We start from the raw sequence: 25,393 nt of genomic DNA on the forward strand, positions 1-25,393 counted from the left end.
TACTGATCAGAGATGCCTTCCCTTTTAGGGATTTTGCTCTATCATGTAGTAGCTTCCTCCTTCTGTTGTACAGTTTATTTATGGCTGGGGTCCACCAGACTGGACGCCTGCCTTTGGATGATTGGGTCTTGATTTTGTTTGGGATAGCATGATCCATGCATTCCTGGAGATGTCCGTAGAATGCGTTTATATAGGATTCTGCAGTTTGGGCCGTAGTTTCCACTGGCTCTGGGGCCTTGAAGGATTCCACTGGTTTGAGAAGTGTGAAGTTCGCTTTTGAGAAGTTTTTTACTGTGGTTTTCTGGGCTGGGGGTGGGGTCGGGATGTGGATATCCAGTGAAATTAATTTATGGTCTGATCTTACCAATGAGGGATATACTTCTGGTATGGAGCATAAAGTCCCCATGTTGATAATGATCAGGTCTAGTATGTTTTCCCCTCTTGTGGGAGTGGTGACTAGTTGTTCCATAGCATTTGAGTTTATAGATTCCAGGAACCTTTGGGCTAAGGTGCTGGGGCTTGAGTAATGCTCCCAGTCTATGTTTGGGTAGTTGAAATCGCCCAGTATAATGGTGTTCAGAGAGATCTTCATGTTCTGCAATGTTTTCAGGAAAGCCGAGTGGGATTCCTGATTTTGAGAGGGTGGTCTGTAGGATGCTATAAACTGAAAAGCAGTCTTGCCCACTGTCAGTTGCACATGGATGGTCTCCGATACTTCGTGCAATGCCACTAACCTGGAGGTGTGGATATCCTTGATAAATATGGAAACTCCCCCTCCTTTTGTGGTTCGGTCCGGGTTTTGGGGCCGAAAAGCATGATATGAGGTATAACCTGGTAGTGCTGGGGTGCTCTCTAGAACCTTGAACCAGGTTTCTGTCACTGCACAAATATTGATGTTCTCCATACTGAGGAGAGCTTCGAGTGCATGCATCTTGAGTTTAAGACTTCTGGCGTTTAGCAGCATTACCCTTAGTTTCTTGTTCCTTGTGCTGTCTATGGAGGTGGGTTTGACTTTTGAGCCTTGCCTAAAAAAGGCACTATGGGGTGGCAAGAGTCTTTGCCAAGATCCGAAAGCCCAGGGGTGACAGGTGCAAGCCGTCCCTAGCGAAGCAACGTGGCTTGTCGAGCATGTCATCCCAGGCTGACAGACACTGGATTCATATATATATATATATATATATATATATATATATATATATATATATATATATATATAAAATATGTGTGTGTATATATGTATGTGTGTATATATATATATATATATATATATATATGTATATATATTTATTTATTTGCATAATTAAGCATAAAAAATACTATTTTATATAGGTAGCTATAATAAGAATGAAATACAGTACTTACTGTACAAAACTCTTCTTTCCTTGACTTTTGAAACCCATCTACCTGTCCAGCTGGCCTCTCCTCTTCCTATTTCATAGGTTGTCATACTGTGATGCACATGGTCTCCAAAGTGCAGAATCCCTATTTGGGATGACAGGTGATCCCCCAATTTCTGTTAGATATCTCATTTTCTCCATTTTGAGCTGTTGCTAGCCTGTTCCAGTTTATGCAGGTACAACTCGTACAGTAGTTAAGAGGAGGATATTGGTCTTCTTGTCAGACCAGATTAGGGTTCAACCCTAGGTTTTAACAGATGCCATCCTTCTGAAGTGCCAGTATAAGATGAGATGTAGCTATGTGATGCAGGGATATGTGGGTGTGGCATCTCTGTGTCATGCCCATACACCCATATAGTCCTGTTACCTATTGAATTATTTGGTATGTTAGGTTCATAGGTTCATAGGTTCATACTAGGCTATCTGCCTGAGGGCATTTACAAGCCTAGCCCATCGTTTTGTGGCTTATGCCACCCCTTTAGTATGGGGAACTATACCCATTATTTTGCTGTGCCTCTGTCGAGCAGTGACACTGAGGTAATCCCTGGGGTATATCTGCGATCTCCCATCCATTGGTCAAGATTTCTCTTGAACAAGGCCAGCGAGGTGCTCTGCCTCACATGTACCGGGATTTTGTTCCACAGCATAGGGAGTCTTTGGGTGATGAATCTATCCCTCCAGCACGTCCTATTAATAGCCGTGTCAAGGTTTAAGTCTCCGCCCTTGTGGCTCTGATGGATCTAGATTTTTGAGGTGAAGCATATTCATCAAATCTGGGTTTGACATGGCCTTGTATGTTAGGCAAAGGTCACCTCTGAGCAAGCGGTGGCGACTGAATAGAGCTGGAGTTCTTTCAGTCGGGCAGCATAGGACAGGTTTTGAGACCCTTTATCCTTTTGGTGAGGAACTTTTGTGGCCTCTCCAGCTGCTGCAAGTGTCGGGTCAGATACATTCCGAATGGGGCATTGTACTCAATCATTGGTCTGATGAGTGATGAGTAAAGGGAGACTATGACCTCCCTTGATCTAGATGAGAATCCCTTCATGATAAGGTGGGCAATGTAGAAGGTCTTCCTAACTACTTTAGCTACTTGGGTGTCGAATGACAGACTACTATCAACCTGGGTCCCCAGGTCCCTGATAACTTCTTCTGTGCTCAGTGGATTGCCACCTATTTGGTAGCTAGGGGTAACCTTGTTTTTCCCGAAGGGTATGACTATGCATTTTTGGCATTTAACTTTAGGCCGTGGCGGTGGCACCAGTTAACCGCTTCTGTGAGAGCCTACTGAAGGATATCTGTGTCAGATGTGTTTTCTACTATGGCGCCCAGTTTGCAGTCATCTGCAAACTTTGTCAGCCATAACCCTCCTGTGTTTGCTTGTACTTCGGAAAAGTAGATGCCAAACAAGAGTGGGCCCAGGACTGAGCCCTGTGGGACACCACTTGTGACAGGCTTTGAGTCTGACATGGCGCCAGCAACTCTGACCCTGTGGGTTCTGTCACTCAGCCAGTTTGCAACCCATCTTGTGATGTATGGGTTGACATTTAAGCTGATGAGTTTTTCAATGATACCCGAGTGGGGTATTGTATCAAGGCCTTAGCCAGATCGAGGTAGGCTGTATGGACTGCCTTTCCTCATCAATGGCTTTGGTGACTGTTTCAAAAGTCAACCAAGTTTAAAAGGCATGATCTGCCTTTGACAAAGCCAAACTGGGTTGGATCCAAAGTCTGCAAATTCCCTATGTCTTTATTTATGAGGTCCATTATGATCCTCTCCATGGCTTTGCAGATAAGGCTTGTCAAGCTAATGGGCGGTAATTTCCAGGGTCGGTGGAGGCACCGCCTTTGTGAAGTGGTACCACAGTTGCAGTGCGCCACTCCTGGTACGTATCCAGAGGTAAGACTTTGATTAAACAGCTGTCCTAGCTGTGGGTTTAATTCCTCATTGAGTTCATGGAGCACACAGCCGGGGACACCATCAGGTCCCATGGATGCTGTGTTTTTGCTTTGGAGAGAGCAGTTCTCACTTGGGTGCTGGAGATGTTTGGGGGCTGCAATCGTTTGGTATAGATATCTCTCCTTTGGGGAGGGGAGAAGTTTGCACTGAACCTGTCAGCCAGTATGTTGGCAATGTCTGTAGGATCAGTAATCTTCACATCATTTTGAACTAGCTCTGAGCATATCTGGGAGTTTCCTCCCAGGTTTCTAACATAGCTAAAGAAGGCCTTATGATTGTCTTTTGAGTCTTTAGCTATTTTTCTCTCGAAATTTGCTTTGGATGATTTTATGAGAGCTCTTAGTTTTTACTTATAGTGATCAAGGGTGTCTTACCTTTTAAGGATTTTGCTCTATCTTGTAGTAGCTTCCTCCTTTTGTTGTAGAGTTTGTTTATGGCTGGGGTCCACCAGACTGGACGCTTGCCTTTGGTACAAAAGTCTTTGTTTTGCTTGGGATTGCCTTATCCATGCAGTCCTGCAGGTGCTGGTAGAAGGCATTTGTAAGTGATTCAGCGGCTTGAGTACTGTTTTCCGCTGGCTCGGGGCCTTAAAGGAGACCACACTAGTCTTTAGAAGTGTGAAGTCGGCTTTTGAGAAGTTCTTTACTGTGGTCTTTTTATTTCAGGTGGGGGTGGGATGAGGACCTCCAGCGAGATTAGTTTGTGGTCTGATCTCACCAGTGAGGGGTACACCTCCGGTGTTGAACAGTGTGCTCCCATGTTCGTGATGATGAGATCAAGTATGTTATCTCCTCTTGTGGGGATGGTGACTAGTTGTTCCATGGCATTTGAGTTTATGAATTCCAGGAACTTTTGGGCTAGGGTGTTTGGGCTTGAGTAGTGTTCCCAGTCTATATTAGGGTTATTGAAGTCACCTAGTATGATGGTGTTTGGTGATACATTTATCCCCTCTAGTGTTTTCAGGAAGGCCATGTGAGGTTCCTGAGTTTGTGAGGGTGGCCTGTAACATGCTACAATTTGCAGCGCAGTCTTGCCTATGGTTAATTGCACCTGGATGGTCTCCGATGCATCGTGCGTTGCCACCAGTCTTGAGGTGTGGGTGTCCTTGATGAATATGGATATGCCCCCTCCTTTCTTGGTATTGTCCGGTTTTGGGGCGGAACGCATGATATGAGGTAAAACCTGATAGCGCTGGGGTGCTCTCAGGAGCCTTGAACCAGGTTTCTGTCACAGCACAGACATCGATGTTCTCCATACTGAGAAGGGCCTCGAGTGCGTGCATTTTGAGATTTAGACTTCTGGGATTGAGCAGCATTACGCTTAGTTTTTTTCGTTTTTTGTATTCTAGGGTGGTAGGTTTAGAATTTGAGCCTTGCCTAAAAAGGCACTATGGGGTGGCAAGAGCCTTTGCCAATATCCGAATCCCAGGGTGACAGGTGCAAGCCGTCCCGTGCGAAGCAGCGTGGCTTGTCCAGCATGTCATCCCAGGCAGACAGACACTGGATCCCCTTTGAATGACACCAGTGTTTAAGCCAATTGTTAAAGCTGATCATCTTATCTCTGTATTGTGGCATCATTCTTGGTGAAGGTAGGATACTGCTCAAGGTCAGGGTCATACCTGCCTGGGCTACATAATCAGAGAGCTCCTCAATGTCTCTTTTCATGTAGTCCAACGCGGTGCGTCTCAGGTTGTTTACACCAGCGTGGACAATGACTGAGTCATATTTGTACCTGCTGTTGAGAGACCTGAGTGCTTGCGTTATGTGGCGGATTCTAGCGCCCGACAGGCAGCTTACTGTGACCTTCTCCTTACTCAGTCTGGTGAGCGGGACGTCAGTGTGTCTGACTATGGAGTCACCAATGACTAGTGTGTCTGGCATTGTGTTTGGCCTTAAGGGCTGTGACTGTTTGACACTCTGACTGTGAGGTCTATGTGTTGCAGGTGTTGTGTTCTGAGGTGGTGGTTGTTTGGGTGTCTGCTTTGGTGGCCTCTGCTGTTTTGGTAGATGTTTGAACAGAGCCTCCGAGTATGTCTTTGTGTGTTTATGTGTATGATTTGAGGTTGTAATGGTACTATGTGAGACTGGGTCTATAGTGTGTGTGGTAACCTTCTCCTCCTGACTGGTCATGCCAGTCCTATGTTGAGAGAGCTCAGCCTCCAGTTTGGCCGTATAGTTGCATCTCTCGCATGTATTTGTGTTTTGTGGGAGGAGGAGGGTTGTCTGTGTACATGAGGCAATTGTAACATTGCCTCAATATTCCCAGGTTCACCAGCTGAGCAGGAGAGGACACTAGCAACTGATCCCTCGACATGCTAGAAGGAATAGACAAAAAAAACTTTAAAAAAGATTCCGGGGGACGTGGGTGACCGAGAAGTGGGGGGTTGCCTTTTTTGGGTACTATCTATGACAAGAGTGCCGTATCAAGGTAATAAGTACTGTAGGAGCAAGTGCTACGTTTAAAAGATAGAGAATAGTCTACTTGGAGTCAAGTAGAGATGATCTTTTTAATTATAGGATACGCTGATTAGATCAGTAGTATAGTTCGAGGAAGGTAGTTTTAAGGGAAAATTTGAAGAGTGGACTTTAGGTAGCCCGAATAGTTTAAACCTGCTTAACCGGCGCTGCCCTAGTGTGCAACGGTAGCAACTCCGCGCTAAATCGGGCTAAATCGCGCTAATGCGCGCTAAAGCGTGCTTTATAGCAGGGGGCTGGAAAAGACCGGAAATGACCCAAAATGACCAATAAACTACAAGTTACTGCCTTAAACCACTCCTCTGAGGACAAATGAAGGAGTTATGGAAATGACCCCTAGTGGCCAATAAAACTACAGTTTCAAGTCAGTAACCACCTCCACGGGGGGCAGGGAAGCTGCTCAATGTTAGTCACTGCCACTGATGAACACAGAGCCCCTCCTTCAGCCCACGCAAAAATGGCCTCACAGAAACTTTCAAACAGTTCAGGAACAGCAAGCCTGTAACTGAACTTTTTTAACTCTCAGAAAAGTGGGAAAAAGCAAGATTTTTTTTTTGTTTTGTTTTTACAGAGATAGCAGAGGTTCACAAGTAATATCAAGTTATAACAGTGCAGTAAATGACCCCACACAAGAGTGCTAGGTCAAGGACAGAAAATATGCAAGTTTTAAGAGAAAAACGATTTAAAATTAAGTGCAAACAGGAAATTCAGCAAACAGCTTTTGGTTGTGCTCTAAATACAGCTACTAATACAGAAATCAAGTTTAACAAGCCAGAAAATGCTCAAGCTAGGCAGCTATGCAGAAAAACTTAGCAAATAAACAGAGAAAAATACTTAAAATCTCAAAAGTGGCTCCTTCTTCTCTCAGCGTTTTTCCTCTTGGAGGGTGCTTCACCAACAGCCAACAAGCCTGAAAAGACGCTCAAACCACGAGGCAACTAGGTTTTAAGAGAGGAAGATGAAGGAGTTATGGAAATGACCCCTAGTGGCCAATAAAACTACAGTTTCAAGTCAGTAACCACCTCCACGGGGCAGGAAGCTGCTCAATGTTAGTCACTGCCACTGATAAACACAGAGCCCCTCCTTCAGCCCAAGCAAAATGGCCTCACAGTAACTTTCACACAGTTCAGGAACAGCAAGCCCGCAACTGTACTTTTTAACTCTCAGAAAAGTGGGAAAAAGCAAGATTTTTTTTTTTTTTGTTTTTACAGAGATAGCAGAGGTTCACAAGTAATATCAAGTTATAACAGTGCAGTAAATGACCCCACACAAGAGTGCTAGGTCAAGGACAGAAAATATGCAAGTTTTAAGAAAAAACGATTTAAAATTAAGTGCAAACAGGAAATTCAGCAAACAGCTTTTGGTTGTGCTCTAAATACAGCTACTAATACAGAAATCAAGTTTAACAAGCCAGAAAATGCTCAAGCTAGGCAGCTATGCAGAAAAACTTAGCAAATAAACAGAGAAAAAATACTTAAAATCTCAAAAGTGGCTCCTTCTTCTCTCAGCGTTTTTCCTCTTGGAGGGTGCTTCACCAACAGCCAACAAGCCTGAAAAGACGCTCAAACCACGAGGCAACTAGGTTTTAAGAGAGGAAGATGAAGGAGTTATGGAAATGACCCCTAGTGGCCAATAAAACTACAGTTTCAAGTCAGTAACCACCTCCACGGGGGGCAGGGAAGCTGCTCAATGTTAGTCACTGCCACTGATGAGCACAGAGCCCCTCCTTCAGCCCAAGCAAAAATGGCCTCACAGAAACTTTCAAACAGTTCAGGAACAGCAAGCCTGTAACTGAACTTTTTTAACTCTCAGAAAAGTGGGAAAAAAGCAAGATTTTTTTTTGTTTGTTTTTTTACAGAGATAGCAGAGGTTCACAAGTAATATCAAGTTATAACAGTGCAGTAAATGACCCCACACAAGAGTGCTAGGTCAAGGACAGAAAATATGCAAGTTTTAAGAAAAAAACGATTTAAAATTAAGTGCAAACAGGAAATTCAGCAAACAGCTTTTGGTTGTGCTCTAAATACAGCTACTAATACAGAAATCAAGTTTAACAAGCCAGAAAATGCTCAAGCTAGGCAGCTATGCAGAAAAACTTAGCAAATAAACAGAGAAAAAATACTTAAAATCTCAAAAGTGGCTCCTTTCTTCTCTCAGCGTTTTTTCCTCTTGGAGGGTGCTTCACCAACAGCCAACAAGCCTGAAAAGACGCTCAAACCACGAGGCAACTAGGTTTTAAGAGAGGAAGATGAAGGAGTTATGGAAATGACCCCTAGTGGCCAATAAAACTACAGTTTCAAGTCAGTAACCACCTCCACGGGGGGCAGGGAAGCTGCTCAATGTTAGTCACTGCCACTGATGAACACAGAGCCCCTCCTTCAGCCCAAGCAAAAATGGCCTCACAGAAACTTTCAAACAGTTCAGGAACAGCAAGCCTGTAACTGAACTTTTTTAACTCTCAGAAAAGTGGGAAAAAAGCAAGATTTTTTTTTTGTTTTTGTTTTTGCAGAGATAGCAGAGGTTCACAAGTAATATCAAGTTATAACAGTGCAGTAAATGACCCCACACAAGAGTGCTAGGTCAAGGACAGAAAATATGCAAGTTTTAAGAAAAAAACGATTTAAAATTAAGTGCAAACAGGAAATTCAGCAAACAGCTTTTGGTTGTGCTCTAAATACAGCTACTAATACAGAAATCAAGTTTAACAAGCCAGAAAATGCTCAAGCTAGGCAGCTATGCAGAAAAACTTAGCAAATAAACAGAGAAAAAATACTTAAAATCTCAAAAGTGGCTCCCTTCTTCTCTCAGCGTTTTTTCCTCTTGGAGGGTGCTTCACCAACAGCCAACAAGCCTGGACTGGTTTAATAACTAGACATGTAGTCCTATGCATTTCCATTTTTTTAAGTTGAATTAATTATCTGTAAGTAAATAAATAAATGAAAACATTTGTTTCAGGCATTTTTAATTTTAAAAAAATGTTTTAAATAGTAATATTCCGTTAATGTGATATCACAGCTGTCTCTTACGTGTGTCCATGAGTGAGTGTTCATATATGCTGAATTTCATTCCTGTAGCACTGTATAGTGGGAGGGGGAATCACGCAGCCATTTCAGTTAAAATAAATCAAGAAATGCTGTAAGGTAGTATTTTGTGATTTTTTTTTTACCCAGGATACAATGGATTGCTTTTCTTTGTCCAGGACTGGCTTTGCTAGAATAATTGTACTGAGGCTCACCCAAACAGCCAAAAGTTACTGCAGCAGTGTTAGTGTTGAACATAGTACAGTTGTGTAAGTTGCACTTGGCCATAACAGTAGATGTTCAAATTCCTCACTGTGGCAGTGGTTGCACCCACCTCCCGTCCCTCTTCTACTGTACATACTTGGTTGTTGGAATAAAAGGTTATATGTTTATATCTTTTTCTGGTTTCAGAATGAGTAAGCTTTCCCATTTTTGTTTGTGCAAGAAAGTATTGTATGGGTAAAGGACAGCTTGAATCCTTTTACGAAGAAACTACCATTTCAGAGGTAGCAATAGCTACTATGCAGACCATAGAAAAGCTGATAGAATGAATAGACTGTATAACATCTTACATATCCTGCTATCTACCACACCCTGACAGCAAACACATACAGACTTATTAGTTTTGCTGCAGAAAAGAAAACACAGGCAGTTTAAAAAAAAATAAATAAATCACAACTCAGAAGTAGTGGTGCTATGCGGATTTCACCATTTCTTTGTATTTGTGAAATGCAGTGGAATTGCATGATCCACATTTCTTTAAGGTGTCATATAAGGCAGGTGTCACTTTGTCACTTCTGTCACAGTATGATTGTAGGTTACAGCATGATGCAACAGCAAGGAAGAAAACACAAGAAAGAACTTTAGTCCAGTGGTGAATCACATCCTTAACCATGCTCTGAGGAAATAAGGGAAACACCTTTTTGGAAAAGGCGGGCCAAAACAAGCAGAGACCGCTAAGATGTGGAATAAAGTGATTGCTGTAGGGGGAAGGAACCACACTCTGGAATAGTGCAAGAAAGCCAATGACATAGTGGAATGAAGCTAAGTAGAATGCACTGGCAGTAGCTTTTCCACACTCCATCCTTTAACACTGATTGAGATGTACCTTATCTCTATAAGGGGTGATAACTTTGATACAGATGAGGATGCTGCAGGAATTATCTAAAATGTTGATGACACCAATGTCTTCAGACCCCTGTAACAGCTGGATTTAGTCAGTGTGGAAGTATGTATAGCTCGGCATAATATGGGCACATATCACACCTGCATGCTTCATTGTCAAGTATACCAGCAACATTAGACATAGCAGAAAAATCTGTAATCAGTGCATGTTCATTTTCTTTTCATCCTACCCATTTGTATAGGTAATCAACACTAATTACAAACTCATTCTGTGTCTTACCACAATACGCTGCTGTTAATAGTAGGATGACTGTCAACGTTCTTATGACACATCCTGAGGACAGCGGTGCACATTTGCAACTTGTACTGCCAGGACACCAGCAGGTGGATAATTCCTTAAGCAGTGACATGAGCTCACACACTCAGCATAATGAGGCTGTGTTGTTAAAGCAGTGGTGACACCACACAGATCAACAATGACTTTGTGTACACAGCTTGAACCCTTGATGAAGAAACTACCATTTTCAGAGTAGAAGTACCTACTTTTCCCTCTATTCACAGAGGTGCCAGGTGAAGACGTGCATCACAGTTAGCTCCAGAGATACTCAAGGCTTTTGCAACTCAGCCCCAGATGTGCTGGGACATAGTTCAGGTAGACATCATTGAAGTACTGTGGGGTGTACATGATGACTTCACCAGTACATGGGAATGGTTGAGGCCAGGGACAATGCCATGACAATTCTCATGCACAATATGATTGTGCACATGTCATCATTCTCCTTGCATACACCCATAAAGGGCTTACCAGATCCACATTGGAAACACAGATGGACATAGCCAGGGAAATATCTGCATATTTGGCAGATAAGTAGGCTGCCCCCTACATGCATCTCAAGGAAATGCTGCAGGCATTCAAGAGGATTCTATAAAGAAGAAAGCAACCAGGTGTCATCAGACTTCCACAACACTAGAAAAGGGCCTCTCAGTCATGGTTAAGGTCCCGCAGCACAGTTAAGTCATTGTCAAGAGGTTTCCTTGCATCCAGTAGACCACACCATCAGAGCAACTCAGGATCAAGCTCATATGCCTGCACTTGCTCTCAGTTTGAGTACATCATCCAAACTATCCTTTGGGGACATTGTGCAGGACACCTTTAAATGTAACAGTTTTTAAATCAGTAAAAGGAAAACAATATTCACCCAGTAGTCCATTTACACACAAAGCTACTGCAGCATTTCAAACTTCAGTCTGAAAAACACAAAGCAGAAAATATTAATGGAGGAGACTAAAAAAAATCTTCTAATGCAAGTAGTAGTTTTTCCTTTTTGCTTCTTAACAAGTGAGTTTACTCTGTTCTGAATAAGGCAAGTAAAAAAAAACAATGTAGCCATAAACATACACAACGCCTGCTTTTCACCACTGAGTCAGTATAACTAGAACTTGTGCTACATAGCTCTCAACAAGATAGAAATGAAGACTGATGGTATTTTTATGAAAACTAATATTCCTTTCATTGAAAAATAACTAATATCTGATATACAGTATAAGCTGACCATGCACCACTCAGCATAGCCAACAAGTAATATTGCATGCATCTAGTATTATCTATTTTTCCTCTCACTGTTACTAAGTGAATAACATGGCCCATAGTTGTGGACTAGATGCCACCTGTTTGCCTTCACAGTTGTATACTGTGCACAAACCTGCTGGAGAGGTTGACTTGCTACTGCCATTAGCTGGCCACTGTTACTATTGTCACAGGTGAAAAGGACTATAGAGGGAGCTGCAGTATTACAGTTGGTGTCTGGCTGTGGCATTTGCACACCATACAGACACATGATCATGGTTTGCAGAATGCAGCAGGTAGTAAACATCCTGCAATGCAGTAGCAGGGCCATACTGAAAGCCACCCTTGACATGTCCAGGCAGTGGAAATGAGCTTTCAGCAAGTAAAACACTTGCTCAGTGACTGTTCTTATCTAGGACATAGTGGTGTTGAAGCACTTCTCAGCAGCTCTCGGGGGGGGGGGGGGGAGTATAGACTGGTGTCATTAGCCAGAAAACAAAACAGATAGAGGACACCAACAAGAAAAGTGGGTAATTACTCAATACTGTCTATACCACTCTACAGATACTGAAATATCTATGATTAGGAATACTAAAATGCTTTGCACTAAACAGCTTAGTGTCTGTGAAGAATTTTGCATCCCGGAAAAATATGGTATAATGGGCTTGTATGCCAGATATGGGAATCTTGGCCACAGACAGGATGCTGGGCTGACACAATGGTAATGCACCCCATATCACACACACACACACACACACACACACCCTCATGCTCCAGATGGGGCCCTAATGACAACATGGCTTCAACCTATCACACCAAGCATCTCAAGAAAGCATGCCATCCTTTAGAAAGCATGCATTGTACTGGATCAGTCCTGGTGTGATACTGGGAAACAGATGTGTACTGATCCATATAAGCCAAAAGTATGTAGGGGAATTACTGAAGCCTGTGAGATATCCAACATGTCCGTACTTTTCTTGTGATGGTCCCCATAACAAGTATAGTGAGGGCTATACATAATAAGGTATCCACAGGTGTAGAAAGGCCTTGCTTCACCCCAGTGCCTGTTTAAGGACCATACAAACTCTTCAAAGCCTATGCTATATACATGTCAAGGATTTCTTGATCAGTAAAATTTAGACAGATCAGCCTTTGCCTGTATCTCCCTGTTCTTGGCCAGAAAGTGCAGCTGGGTGCGCCTAATTTTAGGATGGCTGAGACAAGCACTTCTGTAGACTGCAAAGTAGATGGAAAAGGTATGACTTTGCTTTATATATCCTTTGTCACACAGCACAAATAAAAGTGACTATGAGTTGCACAAAGGTGGGAAGAGCATTTAATCTGAATAATACTGTCATGGATTTTTTTCACATATTTGTTACATCTCATTATTGCCTTATTTGCATAAGTTATTCTCAAGTTAGAACTGCTGTCCCTAAGTCCAGATATTGTCTGTGAATCATGCCTTAGCTATGATTTGGTGCATTCTGCACAAATTTCCACAACACCTTAATACAACCATGAATTCTACCCAAAGACTTGATATAAGCAATATAAAGCTGTGATCTTAGGCTACTGGGGGATATAAAAGTATGTTTATCGTATTGTATGTGTATTAACATATAATAACTTCCCATTTTTCTACAAGTGGATGTATATACTGATGTTCTTAGTTTCTTTAGATAAAAGAAATATTTTAAAGCAAACAGCATAGAAAATGAAAAGCATGAAAAAGGTAGTTTTCTAGCACTTGAAGAGAGTGGTTTCTTCCATTTGTAAAGATGGTAGTTTTTTCCATCAGCAATGATTGCAGTTGCAGATAAGCCTTCAGGCACAGATAATCAGGAAATGACTGAACTGTGTTCTCTGATTTGTTTGTATAAAAACATAATTGATATTTAAATGGGAACTGGCAAGCAGTTGAAAATAAATTAATTTCCCAGTCATTCAGATTGCTATATATTCTTAACTTACCTCCATTCCCCTTCCTGATATGATAACAGCTTGCATGTATTTATTAAACATTAACTTTTAGCCTTAAGAAAAACTACACTGACTAACTTTAAGTAAACAAATTGTGCACTGCTATTTTAATGCATTAAAGTACAAAGCTGTTAGGGAAGCAGTTGCATATATTACTAATCACTTCCTTGTTGTTGTGTCTTTCGGCTTATCAGTTAGGGGTCGCCACAGCGAAACTCCGGTCCGCTAATGTTTGGTAGTGGATTTTTACATGCCGAGTTACCAGCCCTGATGCACAACCTTCATCAAAGGCACGCCCATTCACGCATGCCTCCACACAGAAGATGCTCTAGCTGAGAATCGAACGTGACAACATCTTGCTGTGAGGCGACAACGCTACCACAGCACCACTACCGTGGGTCTTTACTAATCACTTCCTACAGTTTCAAATTTCAGATCTTACTTTTCTTTTCATATTAACTGAATTGCTTGCCAGTACCCTTTTAAAAGTTAATTACCTTGTATCTTGCAGATCCACAGGAAAATGTCATTCAGAACACACTGTGCAGACCTCTCTTAAGCAACTGCCCACACCTGGATTGCTTACCATCAGTCAAAAGCAGGTGCCATTGGACAAACCCAGCTAGTAACTTTGTGAAAGCAAGAAAGAACTGCAATTCATCATGTTTTCTTGTTTTTCAAGTCTTTTTACTTACAAATATAGCATAAGTAAAAACATTAATCTAGACATCCACTTCTATAAAATGGGGAAGGTTTCTGTGCTCTTGTAATTTTATGTATAATATGATCAACACACATTTACATCCCCCATTAACCAGAGATCACATGGTTATATTAACCTTAACTTGCTTCTTTTCAGCCTTTTTGTCTTTTTTTATAGTGATAAGCCTTGATAGATACCACAGTATTAGATCTTAATGATATCATGAGGAACTTATGTTATCATGTTCAGCTATTGGTGTGCAGGAAATTGCACTTGCAGCCACAGGGCACTTGGATGCTGTTGTTGCACATAATAGATACCACGTCAGTGTCTAGGACATTGCCTCATTTTACTATGGATGGGTATCACTTTCAGTACAAAGTGCTGCTGTATTGTTTCTGTAGTACACTAAATGTGTTTAGCATGATGCTAACTGTTGTGACAGAAAGCATTCAGGAGAAGGATGCACATATGTTCCCTTACTAGTAAGTTAGGAGGCTGTAATTCCATTCAGGGATGTTTGGTTTGAGTGTTTCCATGGTTGCAGACCTCAGATGTTTTCATAAACTGTGAGTTCTTCCTTCTAAGCCAAACTCAAGGTGTTCTTTTGTTCGGGCAGAGCTATACACTGTTTAGTTTCAGACATTCCTGGTCATACAGTGGTTTCAGGAATGTTATGGCTGTTTTATCCTAGCTGCAAATGCAGTGGATGGTACAAGCATGGATCGTTTTGTGCCTTATGGGCTCTATGGTAGCCATAGTAATTAATGTTGTAGTAGATGATGAGGTTCTTCTGGCTGCATATATATCACAGTTAATGAGGAATTTCTGTTGGTGTCGGTCTCTTGCTTATGTAGCTTTAGAATGGTGAATCTTCCTTTTCTGTAGCAGAACATATTGCATATATTGATGGCTGATGCTTCACTAATAGGATTGAAAGCCTTCCTCAGTTACTTCATAGGTCAGGGTAATTAAAACCCTAAAAGAGGAATCACCACATATGCCAGCTGCAGCTGTGGACAGTGTCCTTGCTTTGAAAGTTCAAGAAGGGAAGCCAAGATTAGAGCACTTCCTATACAGACCAGACAAACTAGTCATTATGTTGTATGAGGTATCACACTTAAATCCCTAACAGAAGTAAATATGTTAATGGACTTTCTGATCTACAGTTGTTTTCCTTTCTTAGACCTGAAAATGTACAAGATTTACCTGGTTAAGATATTCTACTGTTTTATCATCCAGGCAAACACCCTGCTGTCCACGTAGGAGAATGGTATTCTCCCTTTTTCTGCTCAGGTCAATATAGTAAGTGAGAGTTGATAGTGGATGTGTTCTTTCCTCTGTTGCAGGGAAGTTTACTGTATGTCTTACTACTGTTCCTTCTAATTTTACACCTGATCATTAAATTCATTGAAAAGGATCCAGCCCTCATCCTTATTCCTCCATAGTGGCTGAAAAGAGTTTCATTTGAGGCTAACAGATACCTGATAGTGCTAGTAAGTATCAGAGTGCAAGCAAAGGAAGTATATGTCGTTTTTGGCACCATTTAGACATACCTCAGGCCCTGACTTCTTGCATAGATCCCTTGCTACTTACAGTGTCTCAGAAATAATGACGATTGCCAGAAAGTCTTTCAGTTACCAGATTTATTTTGATGAATGGAATAGGGTCTCCATCTAGGCAGAAAAGTTTCTCTTACTGCCTTAATCATTCTGGTATTAGTTGTAACATATGTAAGACATCTGCACAATTTGAATTTCAGCTATGCAATGGTTAGGGTGTATGTGTTCTGCATCTGTGCCCATTAAGACCTAGTGAAGGGCAAAATTGTTGCCTGGCACTGGTGGTTAAGCAGTTCTTTTTAGGGTTTTATTTTTTCTCATTTGAGCTTGAGCTTCAAGATTGAAGGTCAACTTGTCCTTCATTCAGACAGGGTGGTTTAGCAGCTCTGAAGTTTGTTTCTTGAAAGATCTGATGTTGTCAATATTCACTCAGTCCTTGACTCTTGGTGGTTTGGTTCCGTATTATCTCGGAACGGACTCAGCCTTTACTCCAGTTTGTGCCCTCCAAAAACTCTCGAGCTAATTATAATGCTCCTCACAGAAGTACCTCAGATCTCATTTGCCAATTTCAGTCCAGGCACGTTTATCTAAACAGCTCTCAGGCAAGCGATTTTTTTGGTAGAAAGTAAATTTTTTTTCCCCTTTTCTCACTTTATTAGTGATTTCTTTCCTTGGTAATACCCAGCTCCTCTTCCTGCTGTCGCTCTTTAACTCATATGTGTTTATCTAATATTACCATCGTTGGTATTTCTTTCTCTTTCTCTTACCGTTTAAGGTAACTCTTCATACCATCTTTGGTACCTTCCTTCCTTTTCTCCTTCCTTCCCTTCTTTCCTTTCTTCTTTACCATCAGTTAATCTTTTGTACCATTGTTGGTACGTCTTCCAACCTTGAAAGTCTGAACTTTTTAAATAGGTTGCCTTTGTTCCTTGGTTGTGTGTACATGTGTCTAGCCTTGGAAATGGCCAACAGTGGCTTAAAAAGATGCCAGAAGTGCAATGTAAATTACCGAATTCTGATAGTCACTCCTTATGTGTGTACTGTCTGGGCCCGATGCACCTTCAAGCAGACTGCGCCATCTGTCATGGCTTCAGTCACTGGGCCCTTACTGAGAGAAAAAATAAGCTTATCCTGAAGGGTCTTATTAAAACCAATTTCAATGAGGCCATATATCTGGTACATCTTAGTCTAAAACGGATATTAGCTCTCCTTCTTCTCCTTTATCAAAACACTCTAAGAAGAGGAGCAGCTAAGTGCTGACAGTATCTTCTGCACTGTTATCTAAAGTGCGTAAGAAATCCCTGGTTCCAACAGTTCCTTCAGTACCATCTGGGGAAATGGACATGTCTTTGGTGCTCTCAGTGTCTGCTTCTGCACCGATTGTTTCGGCGCCGTCCAGTACTGTCACTCCTCCAATTACTTCTGAACCAAAACAAGTTATGTTTAAATAATAACCTTGTACCAGGTACTGTCCTTCAGTGGATCCCTTCGTAGACTGACCTCTCACTCCCTTCTTGGACGAACCCAGATCTCCGTCAGTCTCTTCAGCCCGTTCCTCCAAGAGCCTCACAGAATCTGATATTTTGAGGCTGGTGGATCAGCTCTTTGTGGTGAGGGGATTGTCCTTTTCAACTGTTCCCAGCCACCCTAACCCAGGAACCTTACCCTTTTCAACTCCAGTAACTATTCCTCCTTTGACCCCAACTGGGCCTACTGAGTTTCCAGTTTCGGCAGTCCCAGTTTTGACTGACTCAGTGCCGGTCAGAGTTTCTTTTGTGGCACCAAAAACATCCTAGAGCTCTTTGGTTTTGTTGGAACCGAAGACCTCCCAGAGTCACAGCTTCGCTGCCAGTTCCAGGGGGCATGGATCTACTCTGGGGTTGTCAGAGTCCATGCCCTTCATGAAATCGGCACACATTAGCTCAATGCCTGCTTTGGCTTCAGAGGTGGCTTTTTCAGTGCAGGGTGGGACCTAAGTTCCGAAGCAGTCTATTTCTGTTCAAGGCTCCCTCTGTTCTATGGGGGGCAGCCTTCCAAGCTATGGAGAGGGCATTGTCCACTGTAGGCACTCAGTCAACACCACTCTTGTTGGACCTACATCCCTGCCCTTCCCCTTGACCAGAGCTTCCGCCAGCCTTTACCCTGTAACAGCAGGTGCTGAAGCCTCAAGATCCAACCATTACGGTCATCTCCTCTTCAGATACCTCTCCGACCCATCCCACTGAAGAGGTACCCCTGAAGAGAAAGTACTTAAACTCCCCTGAAGAGTCTTTCACTAAAAATTCCGATTTTGATGAAGGGGAAGGTTCCCCAAAGGTCACCCCTGGAAGGTGTCTCCTTCGCTGACATTCTTGAGATCCTGAAACTGAGGAGTGGCTGGGCTTCCTTTCAACCTTCCTCTGAGGAATTGGTATACCTAGATGCTTTCCATGCCCGATCCTCTACCGCCTGGATCTCTCCACCAACTGACGATCTGATTAGGCTGATTGCTCAGCGGGTGTGGAAGATACCTGATTCTATTGAACCAATCCCGAAGAGAGCAGAACGTATTTTGTCAGCCCTTCAAAATCAGCAGTATTGGGTGAAAGGAATAGTAGTTATAGTAGTTGATGCCATGGTGGTAGCAGTCGCCACAAAAAAAGGAACTTGCTGATGAAACTCCTACTATTCATCCTCCTAATAAGAGTCTAGGACAATGGATAGATTTGGGAAACACATATATGCTTCATCGACTGTCACACTAAGGTCCTTGAATTACATGGCACATTTCACAAGACTTCAACAAGATCTGATAAATGAACTTTCAAATACTCTGACAGGAGCAGCAGCTGAAGGGGTTAGAGAAAAGGTGAATTCTCAGCTCGCACCCCTTGACTCTGTAATTCATCCATGAGGCTCATAGCACACATATCCAAAGGGCCGATGAGGGCAGCGGGTTCACACATAGCCATTAGAAGACATGCCTGGATGCGCTTATGTGAGTTTACAGAGCCATTTAAGTCTTCTTTCATCAATGTTCCATTTGACAGACCATCCCTTTTTGGCCCTAAACTTCAAGGTACCCTCGCTGCATGTGAGAAGGATGGAAAGACCCTTTCTGCCATGGGCATGTGCTTTTCCACTCCTTAACGGCCCTACTCCAGAAACCAGAGAGGTGGAAAACTTTGGTTCAAAACGTTCCAAGGGCCTTTCCAAGACACACGTGGCAATGATTTCTCCTGGGACAGAGGAGGAAGTCAAAATGGAAGATGCCATGCTCAAGGCAGAGGTGGCCAAGCAGTCAGGGTTTGAGGGATTCTTTCCCTGGTAATTCTTATCAGTGCTCCTGAAAGGAGGCCTGATTGCCATCCTCTGGAGACAGTCGGGGGATGATTATCTGTGCAACTTCTTGCCTGGCTCAAGATGAACAGTGGACAACTGGGTGCAGAGGATCATCACCAGAGGTTACCATATCCCCTTCTCAAAAGAACTAAAACAATTGAAGAGAATCCCAGACGTTCCATTCAGTCACAGGGATGCAGCAGTTTTAGAAGTTCAAAAACTGCTCGAAAAAAAGAGTCATCCAAACAGTCCCACTAGACCAGATAGGATCCGGAGTTTACTCAAGATTATTTTTAGTGCCAAGGAAAACAGGGGATTGGAGACCTAGTCTGGATCTCAGCCATTTGAACAAATCAGTTCAACAAATCAAATTCCATTTGGTCATTGTTCGGTCTATACTTCTGCTTTTGGAAAAAGATGATTGGATGTGCTCAATAGATTTTCAGGGCAATTTCATCTGACCACTTTCTAGTTGCAACGCATATTCCTGGAAGTTCCAACATGATTGCAGACAAATTGAGCAGAACCATCTTAATGCCTCACAAGTGGTCTCTCAGTCTAATAGTGGCAGAAAATATATTCCACCTCTTGGGCTGGCCCTGCTGCAGTCTCTTTGAATCCCCCCTGAACCCCTGAACAGCAAGTGCAGCAGCTACTTTGCCCTAATTCTCCCTCCAGGGGAGTCACCGAGGCATACTCCTCCACAATTGCCCCCCTACCCCCCATCTATTGCCTTTCCCCCATTTCCTCTCATATCTTAGTTTCTAAAGAAAGCCTACAGGTTGAAGAACAAAATAATTCTCATTGCCCCATTCTGGCCTCATCAGATCTGGTTTCCCTTTCCTTGTCCTCACCTAATTTGGAAACCTTGGACATGAACTTTAATCCATACCTTTTCTCCCATCCGGACAGACTAATTTATCTGAATCTGCCCAATTTCAAGCTCACTGCTTGTCTTTTTCAGTTCCAGTGATTGTCAGGCATTCAACTCTTACTTCCCCAGATCAAAGAATTGTTCTTTCCTCCCACAAACTTTTGACTAGAAAGTTATACTTCAATAAGTGACAGAAGTTTTCACATTGGGCTTTGCAGATGAATCTTAATCCTTTTTCAGTACCAGTTGATCAGATGTTGGAGTTCTTAACATTACTTTTTAAAGCAGGATCTTCTGCCTTGACTATACAAGTGCATCTGGCTGCAGTTTCAAATTTTTATAATGGTTTAAATGATTCAACATCAATGTCCTATAAATTCTGCAAAGCCTTCATTAAAGGAACTTTGATGCTCAGACTCCTATATAAATATCCCTCTGCTCCTTGGGACTTGAATTTTGTACTTCAGTCAGTAATTAGTCCCCCTTTTGAACCTGGAGTGACTTGCGATCTGAAGTTTTTATCTTGGAAAACTTTATTGCTTATAGCTTTTACTGCCACAAGAAGGATTTCTGAGATTTAGGCATTATCTTGCAAATGTCCATACCTTATTTTTCACAAAGGGTTTCATTAAGAACAAATCCTTCCTTTTTCTGTAAGGTAGTGTCAGAAGCCAGTATCAGTCAAACTATTCAACTCCAGTCTTCTACCCTAACTTTTCTTACAAGGGTGAATATTGTCTTCATTTACTAGATGTTCATCGTCAATGGTTAAGGGTGTATATGTTCTGCATGTGTGCCCATTAAGACCTAGTGAAGGGCAAAACTGTTGCCTGGCACTGGTGGTTAAGCAGTTCTTTTTAGGGTTTCTATATTTTCGCATTTGAACTTAAGCTTCAAGATTGAAGGTCTACTTGTCCTTCATTCAGGGTGGTTCAGCATCTCTGAACCTCTGACATTTGTTTCTTGAAAGATGCAGTTTTGGTGGCCAGAAGGGCATCAACTCTGTCTTAAAGATCGCTAAGGTTCCAATCCTTTTCTGTAAATAATTCAGTGTAGTCTTTCAGAAAGATTAGTTGTCCCTCCCAAAGCTCATAACAGAATTATACTTAAGCTAGTTCATTCATATGCTTGTTTTCATTTAGGGGACAGAATCCAGGGAGAAAAAGCCCTTTGTATATTGAGTATGCACCATGAAGTCCAATTTTATCTGAAGAAGGTGCATGAAGTTAAATAAAGCAGCTGGTCATTTCATTGCTTTAGCTGAAATAGTATTGTGCTTTTAATAAGTTGCGCTTGCATTGTGGGTGGCAGTTAAACAAGTGAAGCAGAAGCTGAATATACTTCAGAGCCTGATATGATGCTATGGCATTGCTGCATGCCCCTAAGCCTGGAGAAGAGAGAGACACAGTTACCTAACTTTGTGTTATACTTTATAAAATCCCCAGGGTTATCCACTGCTGAATGCTTCCTTACAGATCAGCTAACATGGTGAGCATATTATTTGTTTATCCTCATCAGGTAGCTTGTGTTATATGTCCTAGATACATTTTTGTATATCATATTCTATAGATACACTGTTATTAAACCAAGACCTTGGCTATGCCAAGAGTAAAAACAATAAACCTGCTTTCTAGTAAAAGTCTGTTGTTTATTTTGCTGTTAAGCTTATATCCACAAGATGTTTATTAAAGAACTGTTATATTGCAAAGTCAGTCAGATTATTAGCTTATTACCTTGTAAATAAAAATTCAACTCACCCAATGTTTTCTTTTTCAGGAGAATTTAGCAGTTGTTTATTCCCCAAGCTCTGTTGGTTTTTATACTATCTATGAACCAGTCGTTCGATTAAAAAGTCAAATAAAAACAGTACCATCTCAGAGACCATTCAGTGTTAAAGAGGTACAGAGCAATATCTTGGATCCTTCTCAGCTGAAAACTCTTCAACCTGTGAAGCGCGAGGACCTGCAGAGCAGTCTTCATGAAATAGGAGGCACTAAAGCTTTCATATTCCTGTTTGCCAGGGTATTTTTTTTTTCATAATTTTATTTGTTGCAAATGCAGTGTTTATATTTATGTGAAACATTACAACTTTTCCCGCTTTTATCAGGTTAGGCTTGCCTTTGATTTTTTTATGATCCTGAATTGCAGTTTACTCATTCCTTCTCATAGGGGATTTCATGCCAGCGCCCTATGGGGTGAGAGCCACAAAGCATAGTGCCATGAGGGTTGCTTATTCTCTCACTCTCAGTTTGGCAGCTGAGGGTTCATCTATCCAAACCCCATTTTACCTGTTTTTTTGCACAGGAAGTCAGAGCGTCACATCAACAGTAACAATTATCTAGAGACAGTGTTTACACAGCTAGCCAATTTAGAGTGTCCAGTCCACCTACTGCATGCCTTTGGAATGTGGAGGAAAACTGGAGCACCTAGAGAAAATACAAGAAAACAGAGAGAGGAAAATAGATTCCACAGGGGAAGCACCCCAGTTGAGAATCAAACTGGAGAACCTCTTGCTGTGAGGGGAGAACGCTACCTGTTGCAACACTGTGCCACCCCTCAATTCGGCAGCTGAGCCTGTTTTTCTGTAATTCTAACTCCACTCTCCTGGCAGGCGACTTTGCTACGCAAGTTATTGCAGGGGACCCACTGTACCTTCGCCCTTGTAAGTGCATGCTCCTGTAAATTCACTGTTGAAGGCCATCACCCAAGTGGTGTCTATGAACTGAAGGCCTAGCACCCCCATGCCCTTGCAATGCTATCTTTCCTCTGAGAGATCGTGTCTGTTTGTTTTCCTCCAAGTTCACAAATCCAGCAATGCAAGATATTCCATTCATTTATATAGGCTAGACTCTCTTTATACCATTTACATGTTTTCCACAGATTTTGTTTAGTTTGACCTGTTGTTTAAAATCAAAAATACTGAAGATTGTACACCAGTATTAACCACACTTTTGTCCACTTTAATAATAGACTTTATTAGAATAACAACACAGTAAATCCATTAACAATAAATGGTATCAAAGTAATAATATTGCAGTTTTTCAGTCGTAATTGCCCAAAAATCCCAAACTTTGAAAATGTTAGACTTATAACATATATATATTTGTGACATAAAGGTAACACATCATTCAGAAAGTGGCATGGCATAATCTTATTTTTAATTAATTTGTTTGAGATGGGAAATGTTTGTTTTTTATTTTATAAATTAAATGTGTAGATAAGTGTAAAACATTAAGGTAAAGTAATAAAATGCATATTTTTGTGAATGCTTACTGGGACACACTTTTCTTTTTATTGTTAGAAATTAAATGTCCCTTAGTTTTTCATATTGTGATTTTTCATCTGCTGCTGTAAATGTAGTGATAACTGTAGTAATACTGACTCTATTTATCTCTTTTAGACTGTGGAGGTCAGCAGCTGTGAGAAGACTCAGGCACTCGCATTGCAGATAGTATTGTCTTTAACTAAGTATAACCAGCAACGAGTGCAAGAAATGGAAAGCTGCCATGGATATTCTTTAATTCACCAAGTGTTGATTAAACCAAAATGCATTGTTGGATTTCATATGTTGAAGGTATATTCAATTATTACATGTTTTCTTTTGTTTTGAAATACCACAACAGTATTACTTGACAAGCACCCAGATGACCTGAACTCAACTAGTGACTTGAATGCTGGTGGAGAAGGGTAGAGAGAATGGGTGTAAGCAGCCACTACTTGCTTCACCTGTGCTGGGAAGATGTAAGTAGGGTTACCACCTGTCCCTTTTTTACTCAACCAGTTGGCCCATTTATTCCTTTTATAGGGCAAGAGTCAGCAATGGGAGGCTTGCCATTGCTGACTCTTGTCCTACAAAGGGACCAAAAGAAACAATTGGTCACCTGAGGGCTGGTCGCTGATGGGCAGTGGGGGCTAAAAAAAAGTATAACTCCTTTTTTTTTTTTTTTTTTTTTTTTTTTTTTTTTTAAGATGTCTAGTTTTTTATCTCTAGGGGCAAGTCCTGTCACACACCTCATCTACAGGGCTTTATCCTGCACCACAGGAGTAATCCATATTAGGGTTGCTTGTTGCCCTCCTTCAGTAAACACATCTTTCTTACAAGTGCTGTTATTCAAGCATTTCATCTTTATGCAACAGGGGCATTGACTTTGAAGTTATGTATCTCCTTGGAGAAAGATGCGATATTCTCTTTACAGAGCTTTCTTGAGATATATAGAAAAACGTGTGATGATTATGGAGCAAGATATTTTAGAAAATGGCATGGATGGAATGAGGAGAGGGCAAATAAAAAAATGGTGTTGGAAGACAAAATTAATCTTAATGATTGGCTTGTCGGTTTACACAACCTATTCGAAGAATCCATTTTTTTCATATTCCTTATTGTAGTAACTGGAAGGTAATTATGAAAGACCATCAAAAGTGAGAGATCATGAGACAGCATTATTGCTTTGGGTGCAGTGTGTGTGTGTGTGTGTGTTTGTAGCATATGGGTATGTGGCGTAGCCCATTCATTATTTTTAAATGTGACGTATTGGTTTGTCTACATACCCAGCTGTTTTTGCCATTCTCACAGCCCATGACATCAAAACTGCAGCATAAAAGCTATTACTACTCTGTGCTAGATGTTAAAGCTAGGATCTTATGGTAGCTTTCCATTATATTCTTACTAAAAATTAAGCAAGATGAGCCTGAACCAGGTTTGCTTCAAGACATGTACCCTTACACACTTTGCGTATGTCTTCTTAAATCCAAAATGACTAGCTAGCATACAGCTGCTTATATTTAATGACTCCACATACAAATGTTTCAAGCCTGCTGAATCCATCTGAAGACGTCAAACTACTGAGAAAAGTGCTGTGAGGCTTTATTGTTTTCAACTAATGAAGTGTTTTTGCCTGTGTGTATTAAACCCTAGTGATGCTTGATGGAGTTTCACTGTAATCATAGTGACATTTCAAGACGTGCAATATCACCTGATGATATCTCTGTTAATAATTTCAAAACCATGCTGCATACAAGTTATTGAAAGATACAGTCCTAAAACTTAACTTGACAGGAAAAGAAACAACATTGATGCTTTACCTGTAACTACTTCAGCTAAAAAGATATTGAATGTTATTCATATGCTATTTATTAATATTGTAATAATTTTCATATTTCTCTAAATATCTCTCTGAAGTCTACTTGTAAACATTTCCTTGCAAATGTCATGAATCTTCTGAACTTCATAGCGTACTTAAAGGCCTTACAAATTTATTCCCATTAATCTTTTGTAGTTGGTCATTTATACATAACTATATAGCATTCTGTATGGCATACTAATTACCTTTAGTAGTGTCTTTTCTTCTTAATTCCACTAAAAGCCTTACCCGAGCCAGTCTTTCACTTGATACCCCCTTCTCTCTCTTTAT

At 41.4% G+C, this 25,393-nt stretch overlaps 1 protein-coding gene across 1 annotated transcript in view; it reads left to right on the forward strand.

Moving 5' to 3' along the window:
* The window catches only part of LYST (lysosomal trafficking regulator), a 3,825,950-nt gene that overhangs the window by 1,395,528 nt on the left and 2,405,029 nt on the right, over positions 1–25,393 (forward strand). The window contains exons 16-17 of the mRNA XM_044075805.1: positions 21,759–22,004; positions 23,383–23,556. Of these exons, the coding sequence (XP_043931740.1) occupies positions 21,759–22,004; positions 23,383–23,556 (420 nt within the window). The remainder of the gene's footprint in view (positions 1–21,758; positions 22,005–23,382; positions 23,557–25,393) is intronic.

This window comes from Protopterus annectens, chromosome 1.part1 (genome assembly GCF_019279795.1).
Source record: "Protopterus annectens isolate FY-2018-M chromosome 1.part1, PAN1.0, whole genome shotgun sequence".
Taxonomy (NCBI): domain Eukaryota; kingdom Metazoa; phylum Chordata; order Ceratodontiformes; family Protopteridae; genus Protopterus; species Protopterus annectens.